Genomic DNA, 13,819 nt, shown 5'->3' with positions numbered 1-13,819 from the left:
CAGACCTTCACCTCTCCAGGTGAAAACTAGCAGTCCTCTGGGGTAGTAGGTAAGGAGATAGTTGGTTTTCCTGAAGTCCTGTGGCAATCCCACAAATCGCACAGCGACCCTCCACTGTCCCATGGCAGTTATTCTAGAGGGAATAACATACCTTTCTCAGATCTACCTCCACCATATCGAAATTCTAAGCCCCACAAGTTTTCCCCTTTTACTTGGTTTCTAAACATCTAAAAAGTCCCTTAACGTGGTTATGAAAAGTTGTAATCTCCATTTTAGGAAATGCATTTTAAAATCCTTTCTGATAAGATGAGCACTGAAACAATCAGCATACCAAATTATAGAGTTGACTTGAATTAGTCATACAGTACTAGCAAGTCAAATACAAGGGATTTTTTTTCCTCCAAATTCTGAGAAGTTCTTCAGCAGATTTTGAAGGATTTTTTTTCTCATTTCTTTAAAAAGCAGGAATACAATACTCTTTTTTTTTTTTTTGCAACGAAAGCTGTTTTTTGCAATAAAAAGGAGTTGGAAAACAATATCAAGGAAAAGTACAGAAACAGATTTTTCATAAGTGCTTCCAAAGAAATAGAAAGCAACAAAGAATTGGGGGAACTGCTAAAAATGTAGCAGGTATTATCTTTTTATACTGACGTGCATATGCACATACCACACACACACACACACACACACACACATTTACTTTTTAATAGAGAATTAAGTGGGAAAATAACAAGCAGGAAAATCTTGTAAATAATACAAAATTACCAAGAGAAAGTTGCCCATAGAACCAAAATGAAAATGAGAAAACACTGTGAAGTAAGTTCAAAGACATGGCTCTTTGTTCTTGACGTCTGTCTGTAAGCCAAGGAGTGAGTCCCCTCTGTCCTTCCCTAACGAGAACAGGCTCCTTGACTTTGATAGGACATTCATTGACTTCCATTTCCCATTTAGATATCAAAGTCCCCTAGTACAAATAACAAACAAAAATCCCCAAAACCAAATCAATGATAAAAAGAGATAATATAGCTAGGCATGCTAAACCTAGTCAGTTTTGGGTTCTTAAATGTTTTTCATTTTCTGTAAATGTTTCAGAACTACATGTACTGTGCCTCTAATAGATTACATAGATGGGAATGATTATTCCATTGAACCACAGCAAGGTGGGGATGAAGATGGTTTTGCCAGAGGGGCCTGGGACTGGAGTTTACTATGGAAACGTATTCCTCTAAGCCACAAGGAAAAGGCCAAAAGAAAACATAAAACTGAACCTTATCGGTAAAGCTTACTACTTTATTTTCTTCCGTGGAATGCTTATCTAAGTACTTTTTTGTTTCCTTCCCCATGTACGCATATAAATATGTGGGTCCGTACACACCCTTCCATTTCATCTTTGCTGCCATCATCAACACACTACAGAACCATTTGCACTGTGCCGATTATAGATGTCATAAATGGCAACACATATGAAATTGTACCCCAAGGGGGTGGTGACGAAGATGGGTATGCCCGAGGAGCATGGGATTGGAGTATGCTCTGGAAACGGGTGCCTCTGACCCCTCAAGAGAAGAGAATGAGAAAGACAAAAACTGAACCATATCGGTAATCACTAAATCACTTACATGTTTTTCTTTTCTCCAGCTTTTGCTAACCTATTAACTCCTCGCCAAGCTAAAACATTTGTTATTAAAACTGTAGATGCTGCTTTAGATTCTGAAAGCGCTTCTTTCCTTACACTATTTCAGAGGTTCAGATTCACTTTAGCTTCTTTATAATTACCTTTTTCCTAAATGCAGGCTCCACTTTTGTGGGGGAGAAATGTTATGTGGTATTAGTTCCAAGTACAAGTGAAAAAAAAATTTTTGCTATCCTGTCCTAGTAATCTAGACATCAAATTTTATTCTTTTTATGATAATGTCATTCTGTAAATTTACATACATAAATAACTTACAGTTCGAGTTTTATAACCATTTTGATGCCTTGGGTGTACTGTTTCCAATGAAAGGCAATAGCAAGAGGTTTTTTTTGTTTGTTTTTTTCTTTCTTTTGTTTCATATGCTAACTCTTAGATACTAGTTTTGTACCAGTTAAATCTGATAAATAAAATACATGATTTGGAAAATGTTATATAGAATCTTTTATTACTTCCTTCACAGAAAGGGCACTTTATGTTGCTCTATTCTTTTTGGGTATTTTAACTGGAACATTTTACTATCTTCCAAAAGAGTGGCCCCAAATGAAATGTTTGCTCAAATGTTAGTGAAGGCTTTTAAATATGTCTAATTTTATTTTTCTGATCTTATGGTTCTGCTTTTGGTCTTTCTCTCTTCCTGTTACACTGCTGATAATATTAGAATGCTGCTGGGAAAGGGATTTCCAATGTCATGCAAATGTTGGTGGGATTTGGTGATGTCACTATATCAAGCTTCTGTAATGGCAAACATAAGGAAATTATAGAACTTTAGGCTCTATTTGACATTTTTCAAATTTCCCTTTGAAGCTCTTTTTCAGAATAGTCCTAATACTGCTTACCTGCTTACTTGACTAACAAACAGTTCTGGGAGAAAAAAATAAGAGATCATGATTACATTTTTATTTTTGCAAATTCCATGGTCTAGTAAAGAAGTTTTTAGAAGTGGGCAAGAAAAATTTAAGGGTGGTTTCCCTTTAAATAATTCATTGCTTTTTATGTTAAGTTGCATTTTCAAACATATACTGAGATCAATGGGAATGTATTTAAAGGTCAAAAAGGCAGCGTTATAATAGAGTAATTTTAAATAACAGTTAAATAAATGTGACATGAAAATATAACCAAAAATGTAGTAGTGCTGTTTAGTGAGTTAGGCAGTATACTTTAAGAAAAGGCATAAGAGAATAACTTTGCCCTGATGTGACTTTTCTTTAATATTAAAAATATCACTTGATTCATTATTCATCCACTCAACAAATATTTAATGAGTGCTTACTATGTGCCAGGTACTATTTTCTGAGGATAAATTTTTTTTAAAAAAGATAGGTTCCCTCATAGCACTCAGAATATACCGGGTGAGACAGCAATTAGGCAGAAAACTACACAAATAACTCTGAAACAGCAACTACAGTAAGTGGTATGAAGAAAAACCACAGGATACATGGTGCTTATGGAAAGGAGAACCTGGTCCAGCTGGAGCATCTGGAATGGGCGCCCTGATCAAGTGCCTGAAGGATGAGGAGTCATGGAGAAGGAGGAAGAACATTTCATGAGAGCGAGCAGCCTGAGTGGAGGCTGTGAGATAGAAGAGAAATGGGCATGTTCAGGGCACAGTCAGGGCAGCGAAGAACTCAGGAGGGAGCCAGCTAAGCTTCAAGAGTAGAGAGATGCTGGCGTCATGCAGGCCCGCGTTGAGTCCACTCTGCCTGCTGTGTGATGAGGCTCGGATGGGGGCAGAATAGACTAAAAGACACAAGTTAGGGCGTTGCTGTAGCAGTCGAAGCAGTGGTGGCTTAGTCTATGATGGTAGCAGTGAAGTTGGGAAGATATAGACAGATTCAATACATATTTTCAAGGTAGAATCAATAGGAATTAGTGATAGGTTGAAAATTAGCTGTGATGTTGAAAAAGGTATTCTGATGATGAAGAAGGTATTCTACTTAAGAATCATGATGCATTAATAATTAATTGTTCAAGGGGCAGGCAGGAAACAGTATATAAATTATTCCTCTATCACTTCCAATGACAGGAGTGACTTATCCCTAAAAAGCTACCAAATCTTTTTTCTCTTTTCCCTGAGAAGTACCCAACTCGAGATTCCATTCAAGAAGCCCCACAGATCACCTTTGCATTCCTACCACCTGGCATAGTAAATAGCTGTGTCTAATTCTCCTGTGTCATTTCTCTGCTACATTTGCAGACTCTGAATGAACTGTGACTGTTCTAAGACAATTTACACCCTTATTTGGCAAGCCCCTGAGCTATAAAATTTAAAAAATGACAGACTGTTTCCGTGGTTGTATGGTTTCGCTCATCCCAGAATGATTCATGAATCATTGTGAGTGCAATTAGCAGACCAGGGCTATATGGTTCAGTATTTTCAGGAGTGAAAGAGAATTCTACTTTAACCAAATCTAAAGGCTTAATTTTCAAATCAATGAAGGAACCAAGACTCCCTCTAGTGGCAAAATGATGCAGTGCTCTAATTTGTAATGAACTATACAATTTGATTTCAGTTAGAAATTGCATAAATTCATTAAGGAATTATGGACAGATTGTTTCGGAATAGATTATAATTTCCTAATGTTTGGCCATCAGTTTTATCTCTTCTGTGCATTAGTTGGACTATACTCCAAAAAGGCTTATTGTCTGTTGGTTAAAGGGATAATAGAGGGTTTGTCTTTAACAGTTATTGTAGTGTTTCTTTGTCTTAGGTCCCCAGCCATGGCTGGCGGATTATTTGCCATTGAACGAGAGTTCTTCTTTGAACTGGGTCTCTATGATCCAGGTCTCCAGATTTGGGGTGGTGAGAACTTTGAGATCTCGTACAAGGTAACATTTCATTTAAACAAGTGGTGTTTTACTAAGTAGTGACTGACTTTTGTGACTTTCAGATAAAGGCTAGTTTCTTTGGGAAAAACTGTCTAATGCATTTCTCTAAATTATGAGGAATGACTAACAAAAATGTATGTGCCTTTAGGGAAAAGAAAGCAAAACACAAGCTCTAAATTTACCAGGTATTTACATGGCTCAGCTAAAAATTGAGGCCATCGAGCTTCAGAAATAAAAAATAAAAAATACGTCCTCTTCCCTCTACCCCGACCCTTTCCATACCATCAGAACCTTTGGAGAATCCGCATGTGTCGGGACCACATTTGACCATTCCCTGACTTTATTACTACAGGGCGTGATGATTTGGGACAGAGGCAGATCCCCAATGACCTCGCGTCCTCAGACTGACAGTGGAGCTGCCTTCCTGCAGCACCCCCATTCTTGAGCAGTAATATCATCAGTGCCCCAACAGCAACTCCATTTCCCAAAAGAAAGAACTCTTTCACAGTTTGAGTTATAAGATATTCATTAGCTCTTGTCTTAAATGTTCAGTGCTTATCACTGGGAGGGATAGGAGACAAATAACTCAGTCCTCACTCTCGAGGAACTCACGGTCGATAAGAATAGAATTATACTTAAATTCATAATACAGTAAGAATGTATAATGTCATTTGGTTGGGGTGATTAAGAAACAGCATCATGCTGGAGGTAGAATTTGAGACAGAACTGAAAGGATGGGTGTGATATTAATTAGTAGAGATAAAGGGAAAGGGGGGACTTCTAAGCAAAAAAAAAAAATGAGGAAAGGTACAAAGGTGAAGCATGAAGAATGTATTCAGGAAACAGTGAAGCATGCAGTTTAACAGAATCTTATGGCATGAGCAAGACAGACATCCAAGAAGACAAACGGACAGGTATGGTGGGAACATGTTGGAGAGAGCCTTTCATGCTGAGCCAAGAGATTTTTACTTAATTTGATAAGTAGTGGATACCCATTGAAGATATTAACCAAGAGAATAATATGGCCCAAATCTGCCCTTCCACTAGAATAATCTCTTGCTATAAAGAAGGACAGCATTGAGGAGGGAGAAGCATAGGTGAAGAAGCCAGGCAGGAGGTTATTATAATAATCACCCAGGTGGGAAATATATTAGCAATGGAAGTGATGAATGATGTTAGGAATGAAGATTCTGCTTGGTTTGGTAAGGTTACACTGGGAAAAGATTGCTTGGAGCTGCCCCTTAGGAGCAGTATAGTACTGCATTTTCTATTGCCTTCTTTGTTTTTACATGAGTTTGAAAAACAAGCGAATTGTTTTAGGATTGTTTAGTTTATTAATTCTCTGAAGATACTGTATCTAATTAAGATTTCAGGTTTACAGTTACAAGACACATTTTCAGCTTTAATGTATTTTGACATTTGAAATAACTTCCACATGTGTTTTTCCTTGATAGATATGGCAATGTGGTGGCAAATTACTGTTTGTCCCTTGTTCTCGTGTTGGACACATCTACCGTCTTGAGGGCTGGCAAGGGAATCCTCCACCCATTTATATTGGGTCTTCTCCAACTCTAAAGGTAAGTCTTTTGGCTGAAAGTGGAGAAGGCTGGGGAACTAACATTTATGTGCCAAATCCTATGGTAGTCAAGTAAATGACAACTCACTGAATGGGATAAATCTTTTAAGCAATCACACAGGGTCCTCACTTTTTGTTAGGCTAGACTTATCTATGAAATATGTTATTGTTCTTTAAGATTATTCATTGTATCTCATTCGGATTAAGATTCCTATATTAAATGTCAAGGACTGACATTCCATAGGAAAGTAATGAAAGGGAAAATACCAGCTTCCCTCATTCACAATGAGTAAAATATTATTTTTGTCTGCTTTTTAATAGGAGTTTTTACAGTAAACAAAATCAAATTTTGAACAGAACTTGCAAAAGATTAATACATTTCATCCCTCAAACCCAGGAAACTTAACTCAGAGGCCACATGTCCCACCGCTAGGAGGACGAAGGCCTCGGTCCTTGGCAACAACTTTGAAGTTTCTTTGGCCGAGCTGCTGTCATAAATTCTGAGAGACTCTAACAATGATGCCCTTCATTTTCCAGAGCCCCTCACCAAGGCAGAGGCAGGAGGAGGTTTATTTTGACTGCAGCTACAACTCCAGAGAGTTCCCAAAAGGGGAACAGATAACGGAAGCAGAAACAGCTAGGCTAAGAACCAACACAGAGCTTTCTAAGTGGCCAAATTCCCTTAGAAATGGCAAAATGGAGCCCCCACTACAACAGGGGATGAGATTAAAACGTCCATGATAAAACAAAGATAGCAGCAAATTAACACCAGGCCTAACTGCCACTACAGGAAGAGAACCTGCCCTTGGAGTCATACCCACAATCACGAAGAATTAATGAAAAGTCAAATTGATTCAAGATCTCGCTGCAAGGAAAAGGGCAAGAGACGAGAGGGAAATGCCCACTGTCAAAATTAACTGTAGATAGCATAAAAACTACCAGGGTACTAAGTGTCACGTCCGGCACACTCTTAGTAAATGCCTACAGTGTGCCAGGCCTTTCTTTTCTCCAGTTTCAGCCACCAGTGTGCCAATGGCCCACATCAGTTTATCCGACCCATACGTCTTCTCTGAGCTTCAGACCTATATAGTCAGTTGTTTTCCAGAATTATCCCCTTAGATACTTCAAACTCAGCGAAGTCAAAGCTGAACTTTTTAACCTTTTCTCAAAAGCAGTACCTTTTCCTGTATTCTCTATTTGCCCATGAATGAAACAGGGAGCTTGATAGGGTCGTCCTCTTCAGTTCTCACCTTCTCAGACCCTGAGGGTCCCACCTCATACCTGTCTCTTAAATCCATTGCTTTCTGTGCTTCGTGCAGGTCTTCAGATCTCTCCCATGCATATGCAGTAGCCTCCCGCTTGGCTCTTCACTGTCACATTCAACACCCTTCATCCATTCTCCACTCACCACCACTGTTACTCATCTGAAAATTAAACCTGATATCTGTTACCCACTTAAAACCTTTGGATGACTCGCGTGTAAAGGATAAAACTCAAAGTCCTTAAAAAAGATCCATGAAAATAATAGCTCACGTGTTTCGAGTGCTTACTAGGTACTAAACACAAATCAAAATGTTTTACATGGATTAACTTTTAAACTTTCACAATAAACTCTAAGGACTACAATTATTCTCATCTCAAAATGAAGAAACCGAGGCAGGTTTTCTCCCAGTGAATCTTGCATTCCAGTTATGGTAAACTACCTGGAGGACTCCAAACACACCATGATTTGTCACACTTTATTTGCATTTCTCTTTGCCCTTAATACCATTCCCACCTAATAACTACCCCTTCGAGATGGAGATATCCAGTACCTCTCCATGGTACTCCTCTGGCCCTGTCCATCCCAAGCAATTAAATGTTTTTTGTTTTTTTTTCCTTGCTGTAACATTACATGTGTGTACTTAATTCTGTATTTTCATTAGTATCTGGAAGACATGGGCTGTGTCCAATTTTGGATAGATTTGCAAGGATTCAAAATATTTAGCAATAACATTGCATGCTTTTTTTAGGATATGCTGCTTAAAACTTTGTTTTTTTACCCAGCCGTCCTGGCTCTTGCAACAACATGCCTACAGGAGCATGTTCACCCTTTGATAGTTGCCACGTAGCCTGGAAAATTTAATCTGATCACCAGTGTTCCCACCCCTGATGTAAAATAGGGGTCAGCGACTGTGGCTGAGAGGCCAAGCCCAGCCCTTTCTGGTAAATAGCGTCCTGCCGCAGCACAGCCCACAGCCGCCGTCCTGCGTGTCGTCCGTGGTGGCTTTCTCACTACAGCAGTGGAGTCGAGGAGCTGCAAAAGCTTTACGGCCCACTAAGCCAAAAATACTTACTCTTTGGCCGTTTATAGTAAAAGTCTGCTGGTACATGATGCAGAATACCAGGGACTAGATTGAGTACGTACTAAATCTCTCACCTGTATTCGTGCCTCTCGTTCAATAAAACCTTAGAAATTAGTAAAACTTTTGTCGGTTATCACAATGTCAACTTATTTTATTGTTCCTAAGTTGCTTTTCTTTAAAGTATACCAACTGGGGGAAATATCCTGTTAATTCTGGGTAAAATGGTCCTGTTATAGTTGTAACAAGAGTAACCGAGTAACCTATAAAAATGTGTTTTATTAAATAGAGCTATTGTTTTTCATAATGGTTTCTGAAGTGAGATTTTTTCATATGCATGCTAGTAGTATAGTTTAATGGAAAGAGATGATTCTGGGAGGAATACCAGTGTTAGCTGGCCTGTCATAAATGCTCTCTAGGTTTGTATTTCTCCCTTTAGAAGCAGGGTAACTGTATTATCTTAGAACACATATTCTCTTGCAGCTAAGAGTCTGTCTATCACTTTTTATATGTTTGATGTTTTTACCTTTGACAATTAACATATTAATGTCATCAGCTCAGCTGCATTTGTTGTCGAATTAAATAATAGGTCCTTTTGAAATAAGTTTGTTATATGTTAGTCATATTTCATATGTCTAAGATAAGCTGTTTATGACATTATAAATATTTTTGTCATAATGACACTTATTTTCTTTTTCACAGAATTATGTTAGAGTTGTAGAGGTTTGGTGGGATGAGTATAAAGACTACTTCTATGCTAGCCGTCCTGAATCAAAGGCGTTACCGTATGGGGACATCTCTGAGCTGAAAAAATTTCGAGAAGATCACAACTGCAAAAGTTTCAAATGGTTCATGGAAGAAATAGCTTATGATATCACCTCACACTACCCTTTGCCACCCAAAAATGTTGACTGGGGAGAAGTAAGTATCAGCCGGTATTCAGATCTCAAAGTGTATTAATTGGAGACTGAGTTTGGGAGAAGGCAGAGAGAGTTGGAAAGGTGTGATTGAAAGAGAAAAATTCTTGGGGAAAAGTTTGGGTAAAAACTGTCTAATAACCTCTCCCACCTTTCTACCAGACAGTTACAACTGCCTGGACCACCCGACCTCGTGTTCCCTCCCCTCAGTCTAGGCACACAGGGCTCTAGCCTGGGACACCGTCTGCTCCCTCTGGCTCCTGCCACTTCTCAGCCCCTCACTCCAACTCCCATTCGTGGCTAATTCCAGCTTATCTTACTGCTCTCAAAAAAGAGATCACCAATACTGAAAAGCCTTTGTTATTCTTTCCCACTCCATCAGAAAGACTCAGTCCTGTGATCTTTCCATGGTTTTTCATAACGCTCAAAATTGTCTCTTTCAGCCAGTCTGTAAGTGCTTGTTTGCCATCGTGTCTAACACAGAGACCCCATATACAATCGGCACTCAGACAGTGTTTATCAAGTGAATGAATTAATTAATGCTAACAGAAAATAAGGTATTGATCTATGTTGTCATTTCATTGTTTCCAAAAAGGAAAGGTTATTTTTATATAAAATGTCATGCCAAAGATGGAAACCTGTGTTTGCTTCTCACCTACATTATCTATAGTCAGAGAAAAGTCTCACTGCCTGGCCCACTTGCCATATCCTTGGCCCCCTAGCTCCCTGGAGCTGGCTACCAAAAGTGCCACATGGCCGTTTGGGAAAGTTACCTTACAAATTCAGTTCTGATCTAGACATCTAGGGCCAGTGTTTTATACCACTGTGGTTAGGTAACATTACTCATTTCTTTCTCATTCACATGAATTATCATGAATCTGAAATTGTACTTAATAGTATCTTTTTATTTTTTCTTCTGCGCTATTTTATCAAAATCTATAGGCCAGTGCACTTTGTTAGAATGAGCTCATTCCAGTGTTGACTTCAAGACTGTAAATTATTTCCAAGATGACTGCCATGCTCTAAACCCCTCCAGGACTGACAGTACAGCAGGAACCTGGCATTACACATACCCAGATTTCCACTGTGAACTGCAGCATTTAACATGAAACTCTTTTACTCTGATACTAGTGCTTATTAAAAACTAAACAGTTGCCTGAGTTTTGGTTCTTTGTTCATTTTTTTTAGATCAGAGGCTTTGAAACTGTTTACTGCATTGATAGCATGGGAAAAACAAATGGAGGCTTTGCTGAGCTGGGACCCTGCCACAGGATGGGGGGTAATCAGGTAAATAACCACCCTTTCAATTTAAACCGATTCTTCAGTGAGAGCTGTCAGGCTTATTGATCATGGCATTTCTTTTGGTTTTCAATTTGGTAATTTTGTTTGGTTGGCAAAGTAAAACATTCTGTAAAACAACTAACAATGGTAAAACTTTTACTTAAAGGGGTAATAGTAGTGCTGGTTTTCACATAAGCAGTCAGAATCTGGGATTTATGTCTGATACAAGAGATTAGAATATAGTCTTGTGTGAGTACATAACTATGTAAGTCTCGCTCCCTAATAATTTTATTTGCAAATATTATTCAGTATTCCACATTTTGCCCTAATAAGCTGAGATGTTATTGCCAGTAATGCATATTTCACTAATATATATATTACTTCCTTCTGTATTTTTCTTGCCTCTACTTTAGATTGTGAAACATTATGTTTCCACTTTTTCATTTTTTCACATTGTTGGTACATGATAAATATGTGTTAATGACTTATTTTATATATCTAAGAGGCTAAAGAATATAATCCTTTAAGTGTTAGTTGGGTCTTTGCTAATATTGAAATGACTATAATTCGTGTCTTTGGACTTACAGTTCTGAACACACAGAAAAATTATAGAAAAATAAGAGTCATTGAGTTTAATTATAGGCATTGTCTGTTTGTTTAATGTATATCAGCAGAGAAAGTGCTTCTCTTTTTTTTTTATAGCTTTTCCGAATCAATGAAGCTAATCAACTTATGCAGTATGACCAGTGTTTGACAAAGGGACCTGATGGATCAAAAATTATGATTACACACTGTAATCTGAATGAATTTAAGGAATGGCAGTACTTTAAGGTATTCTGCATTTCAACTTCTGAAATAATAATATATGCTATTTTATTTTAATTTTAATAACACCTATCATGTGGAATTAGATGTATAAATCTTAAAACTTATATTCAAATTGACTTGCATTTCCCTCTCATTTAGTCATTTGTTTTCCTGAGCACCGAGTGACTTATTGTTCCATAATGAATCATCGCTTTTATTCTCTGGTGCAATATTGTCATGTAAGGCTATCACAAGATGTCCACAAGACCCACTAATTTCAGTAACTGGAAGGATAAATATACATAACATACAAAATATTGTTTATATTTCATGTTGTCCAGTAGGTGGAGATAGAGACAGACAAATAATACTTGGAATCTCGGCCTTCACAACTTCCTTATCCTTTGCTAAATACGACAGGATAAATGTTGCCTATTTCTTGCTTTAAAGGTCATATTTAGCTATTCAGTTGACACTGCAGGAGGGAGCAATTTTTCTCTTTTAGCTATGAATGTCAAAGTTCTGTGCTTTAACCAATGACACCATAATTAAAAAATAATAATTTTTAAAAAGCAAAAAAAAAAAGTTCTGTGCCAAGTTGAGGATTCCAACATATTAATGGATTTATGTATAATTTTGAAAGTCTTGACTTGCTTAAATAAATCAATTTACTATAAAACATAAATTTGGGAAAGCTGCCCCAAACTGAAAGAATGAGGCAACCCTCAACTTTATTTGCTTATTTAATGTTCATTATCATACCTATCTGTCATGCAAGTACTTGTTTGCTATGTAGGTATGTTATAATGACCCAGCTTAAAATTCCCAGTTATCATTCATAGATAATTACTATGAAGTAGTTAGTATGTGTCAGTTGCCGATTCTTATAACAAGTCAGGAAGGAGAATATTAGCATAAATTCTAAAGGATAAAGCATTGATTAACACAAAGAAATGAATAATATTAATAAATGATAGAGGTCAGTGAGAGCAATGTTAGTAAAATAGTAAAAGAAGGCTAGCAGACCAGGAACTACCATTAAAAAGTAAAGGGCATAACACTGAATATACACTTGTGCCTCAGACATTACTAAATGTTAGCTGGGGCCCAATGATACGGTGGCTTCGAAAAATAGCTAAAACACAGCATACTAACTACAAAAGCAGAGAAGGAAAAAAAGATGCCGAAATAAAAATAGGCAAAATGCCATCGGATAGCAAAAGAGAGATTAATAGAAAGAATTATTTCTGATGAGCTTCACATAAGAAGCATCATTGTACCAGGTCTTGAGGTATAAAAAGGCTTTTCATGGAGGATAAATAAAACTGGGTAAGCAAAGGTGTGGCATAAAAGCGTAGAAAATTCTAGGAATCATGTTTAGTTCGGTATCCCTAAATTGTCTTCCATATGAAAGAACATTGATCTTCATTCTGTAAGTTTTGGAGAATAGTTGATATTATTTGATGAATGCAGTGATAGGACACAACAGATACTTTTAGGAAAATAATTCTGGAAACATTCTGAAGTATGGACTGATAAAGCAAGATCAGCTTTGTTAGGAGTTCTCAAACTTGCCGGTCTCTGGGTTCTTTTTACGCTCTTAAAAATAATTGAGACTCTCCTCAGACAGATTTTGTTTATGGATGTTATAACTAACAATATATCCTAAATTAGAAATTCAGTCCGAGAAATTTTGCAAGTACTCATGTATTAATTTATGTAAAAATAATACAAACCATATTACATGTTTTAACACTTTTAATGAAAACTAACTTTTTTTCCAAAAATGTGAGAAGAATGGCATTGTTTTATAGTTTTACAAATCCCTTTAATGTCTGGTTTAATAGAAGACAGCTGTATTCTCATACCGCTTCTGCATTCAATTTAATGTCATATGTCATTTTAGTTGAAGTATATGAGGAAAATCCAGCTTCACATAAACATGCAGTTGGAAAAGGAGGGATAATTTAATAGCCTTTCCAAATAATTTTGGCTATTCTTCTTTAATGCTACACTGCAACTCCATAAGTGGTAGCTTCTTAAAAAGTTATTTGCTGTGTAGAATCTGAAACCATGTAAGTGAACATTTTGTCCTACATTACACTAAAATCCATTGGTCTGTCTTACACTTTGAATGGATTTTTCCTCATGTCAGCTTTTCTAATATCATGCATTGCTCATTTGGAAAATATTGATTCACTAAGTTATGATGATCTTCTAAATGTTAACACATTTCATTGTATAATGTCAAAAAATATAACCACTAATTTCATCAGAAACATCTTTAAGTATTAGGAAGCTGTCAAGTTCGTGGTGGTGGATATAAGTTTTCCAAAATTCTTCATTTTTGCTTGAAAACTCAAATTTTACCAATGGC

General features: G+C 37.1%; 1 protein-coding gene across 3 annotated transcripts in view; it reads left to right on the top strand.

The window, feature by feature from the left end:
• Positions 1–13,819, top strand: part of GALNT7 (polypeptide N-acetylgalactosaminyltransferase 7) — a 114,168-nt gene that overhangs the window by 96,865 nt on the left and 3,484 nt on the right. The window contains exons 6-12 of one of the 3 annotated variants that reach the window (XM_036233606.1): positions 1,093–1,275; positions 1,417–1,599; positions 4,402–4,519; positions 5,974–6,096; positions 9,140–9,358; positions 10,543–10,641; positions 11,338–11,466. In XM_036233606.1, coding sequence (XP_036089499.1) covers positions 1,093–1,275; positions 1,417–1,599; positions 4,402–4,519; positions 5,974–6,096; positions 9,140–9,358; positions 10,543–10,641; positions 11,338–11,466 — 1,054 coding nt within the window. The remainder of the gene's footprint in view (positions 1–1,092; positions 1,276–1,416; positions 1,600–4,401; positions 4,520–5,973; positions 6,097–9,139; positions 9,359–10,542; positions 10,642–11,337; positions 11,467–13,819) is intronic. The other 2 variants (XM_016148216.2, XM_016148217.2) reach the window with 2 other exon arrangements.

The sequence above is a fragment of the Rousettus aegyptiacus genome, unplaced genomic scaffold, assembly GCF_014176215.1.
Source record: "Rousettus aegyptiacus isolate mRouAeg1 unplaced genomic scaffold, mRouAeg1.p scaffold_m13_p_16, whole genome shotgun sequence".
NCBI lineage: Eukaryota > Metazoa > Chordata > Mammalia > Chiroptera > Pteropodidae > Rousettus > Rousettus aegyptiacus.
Note: the sequence above shows the minus strand (reverse complement) of the source record. Positions and strands in the feature narration are given on the sequence as shown.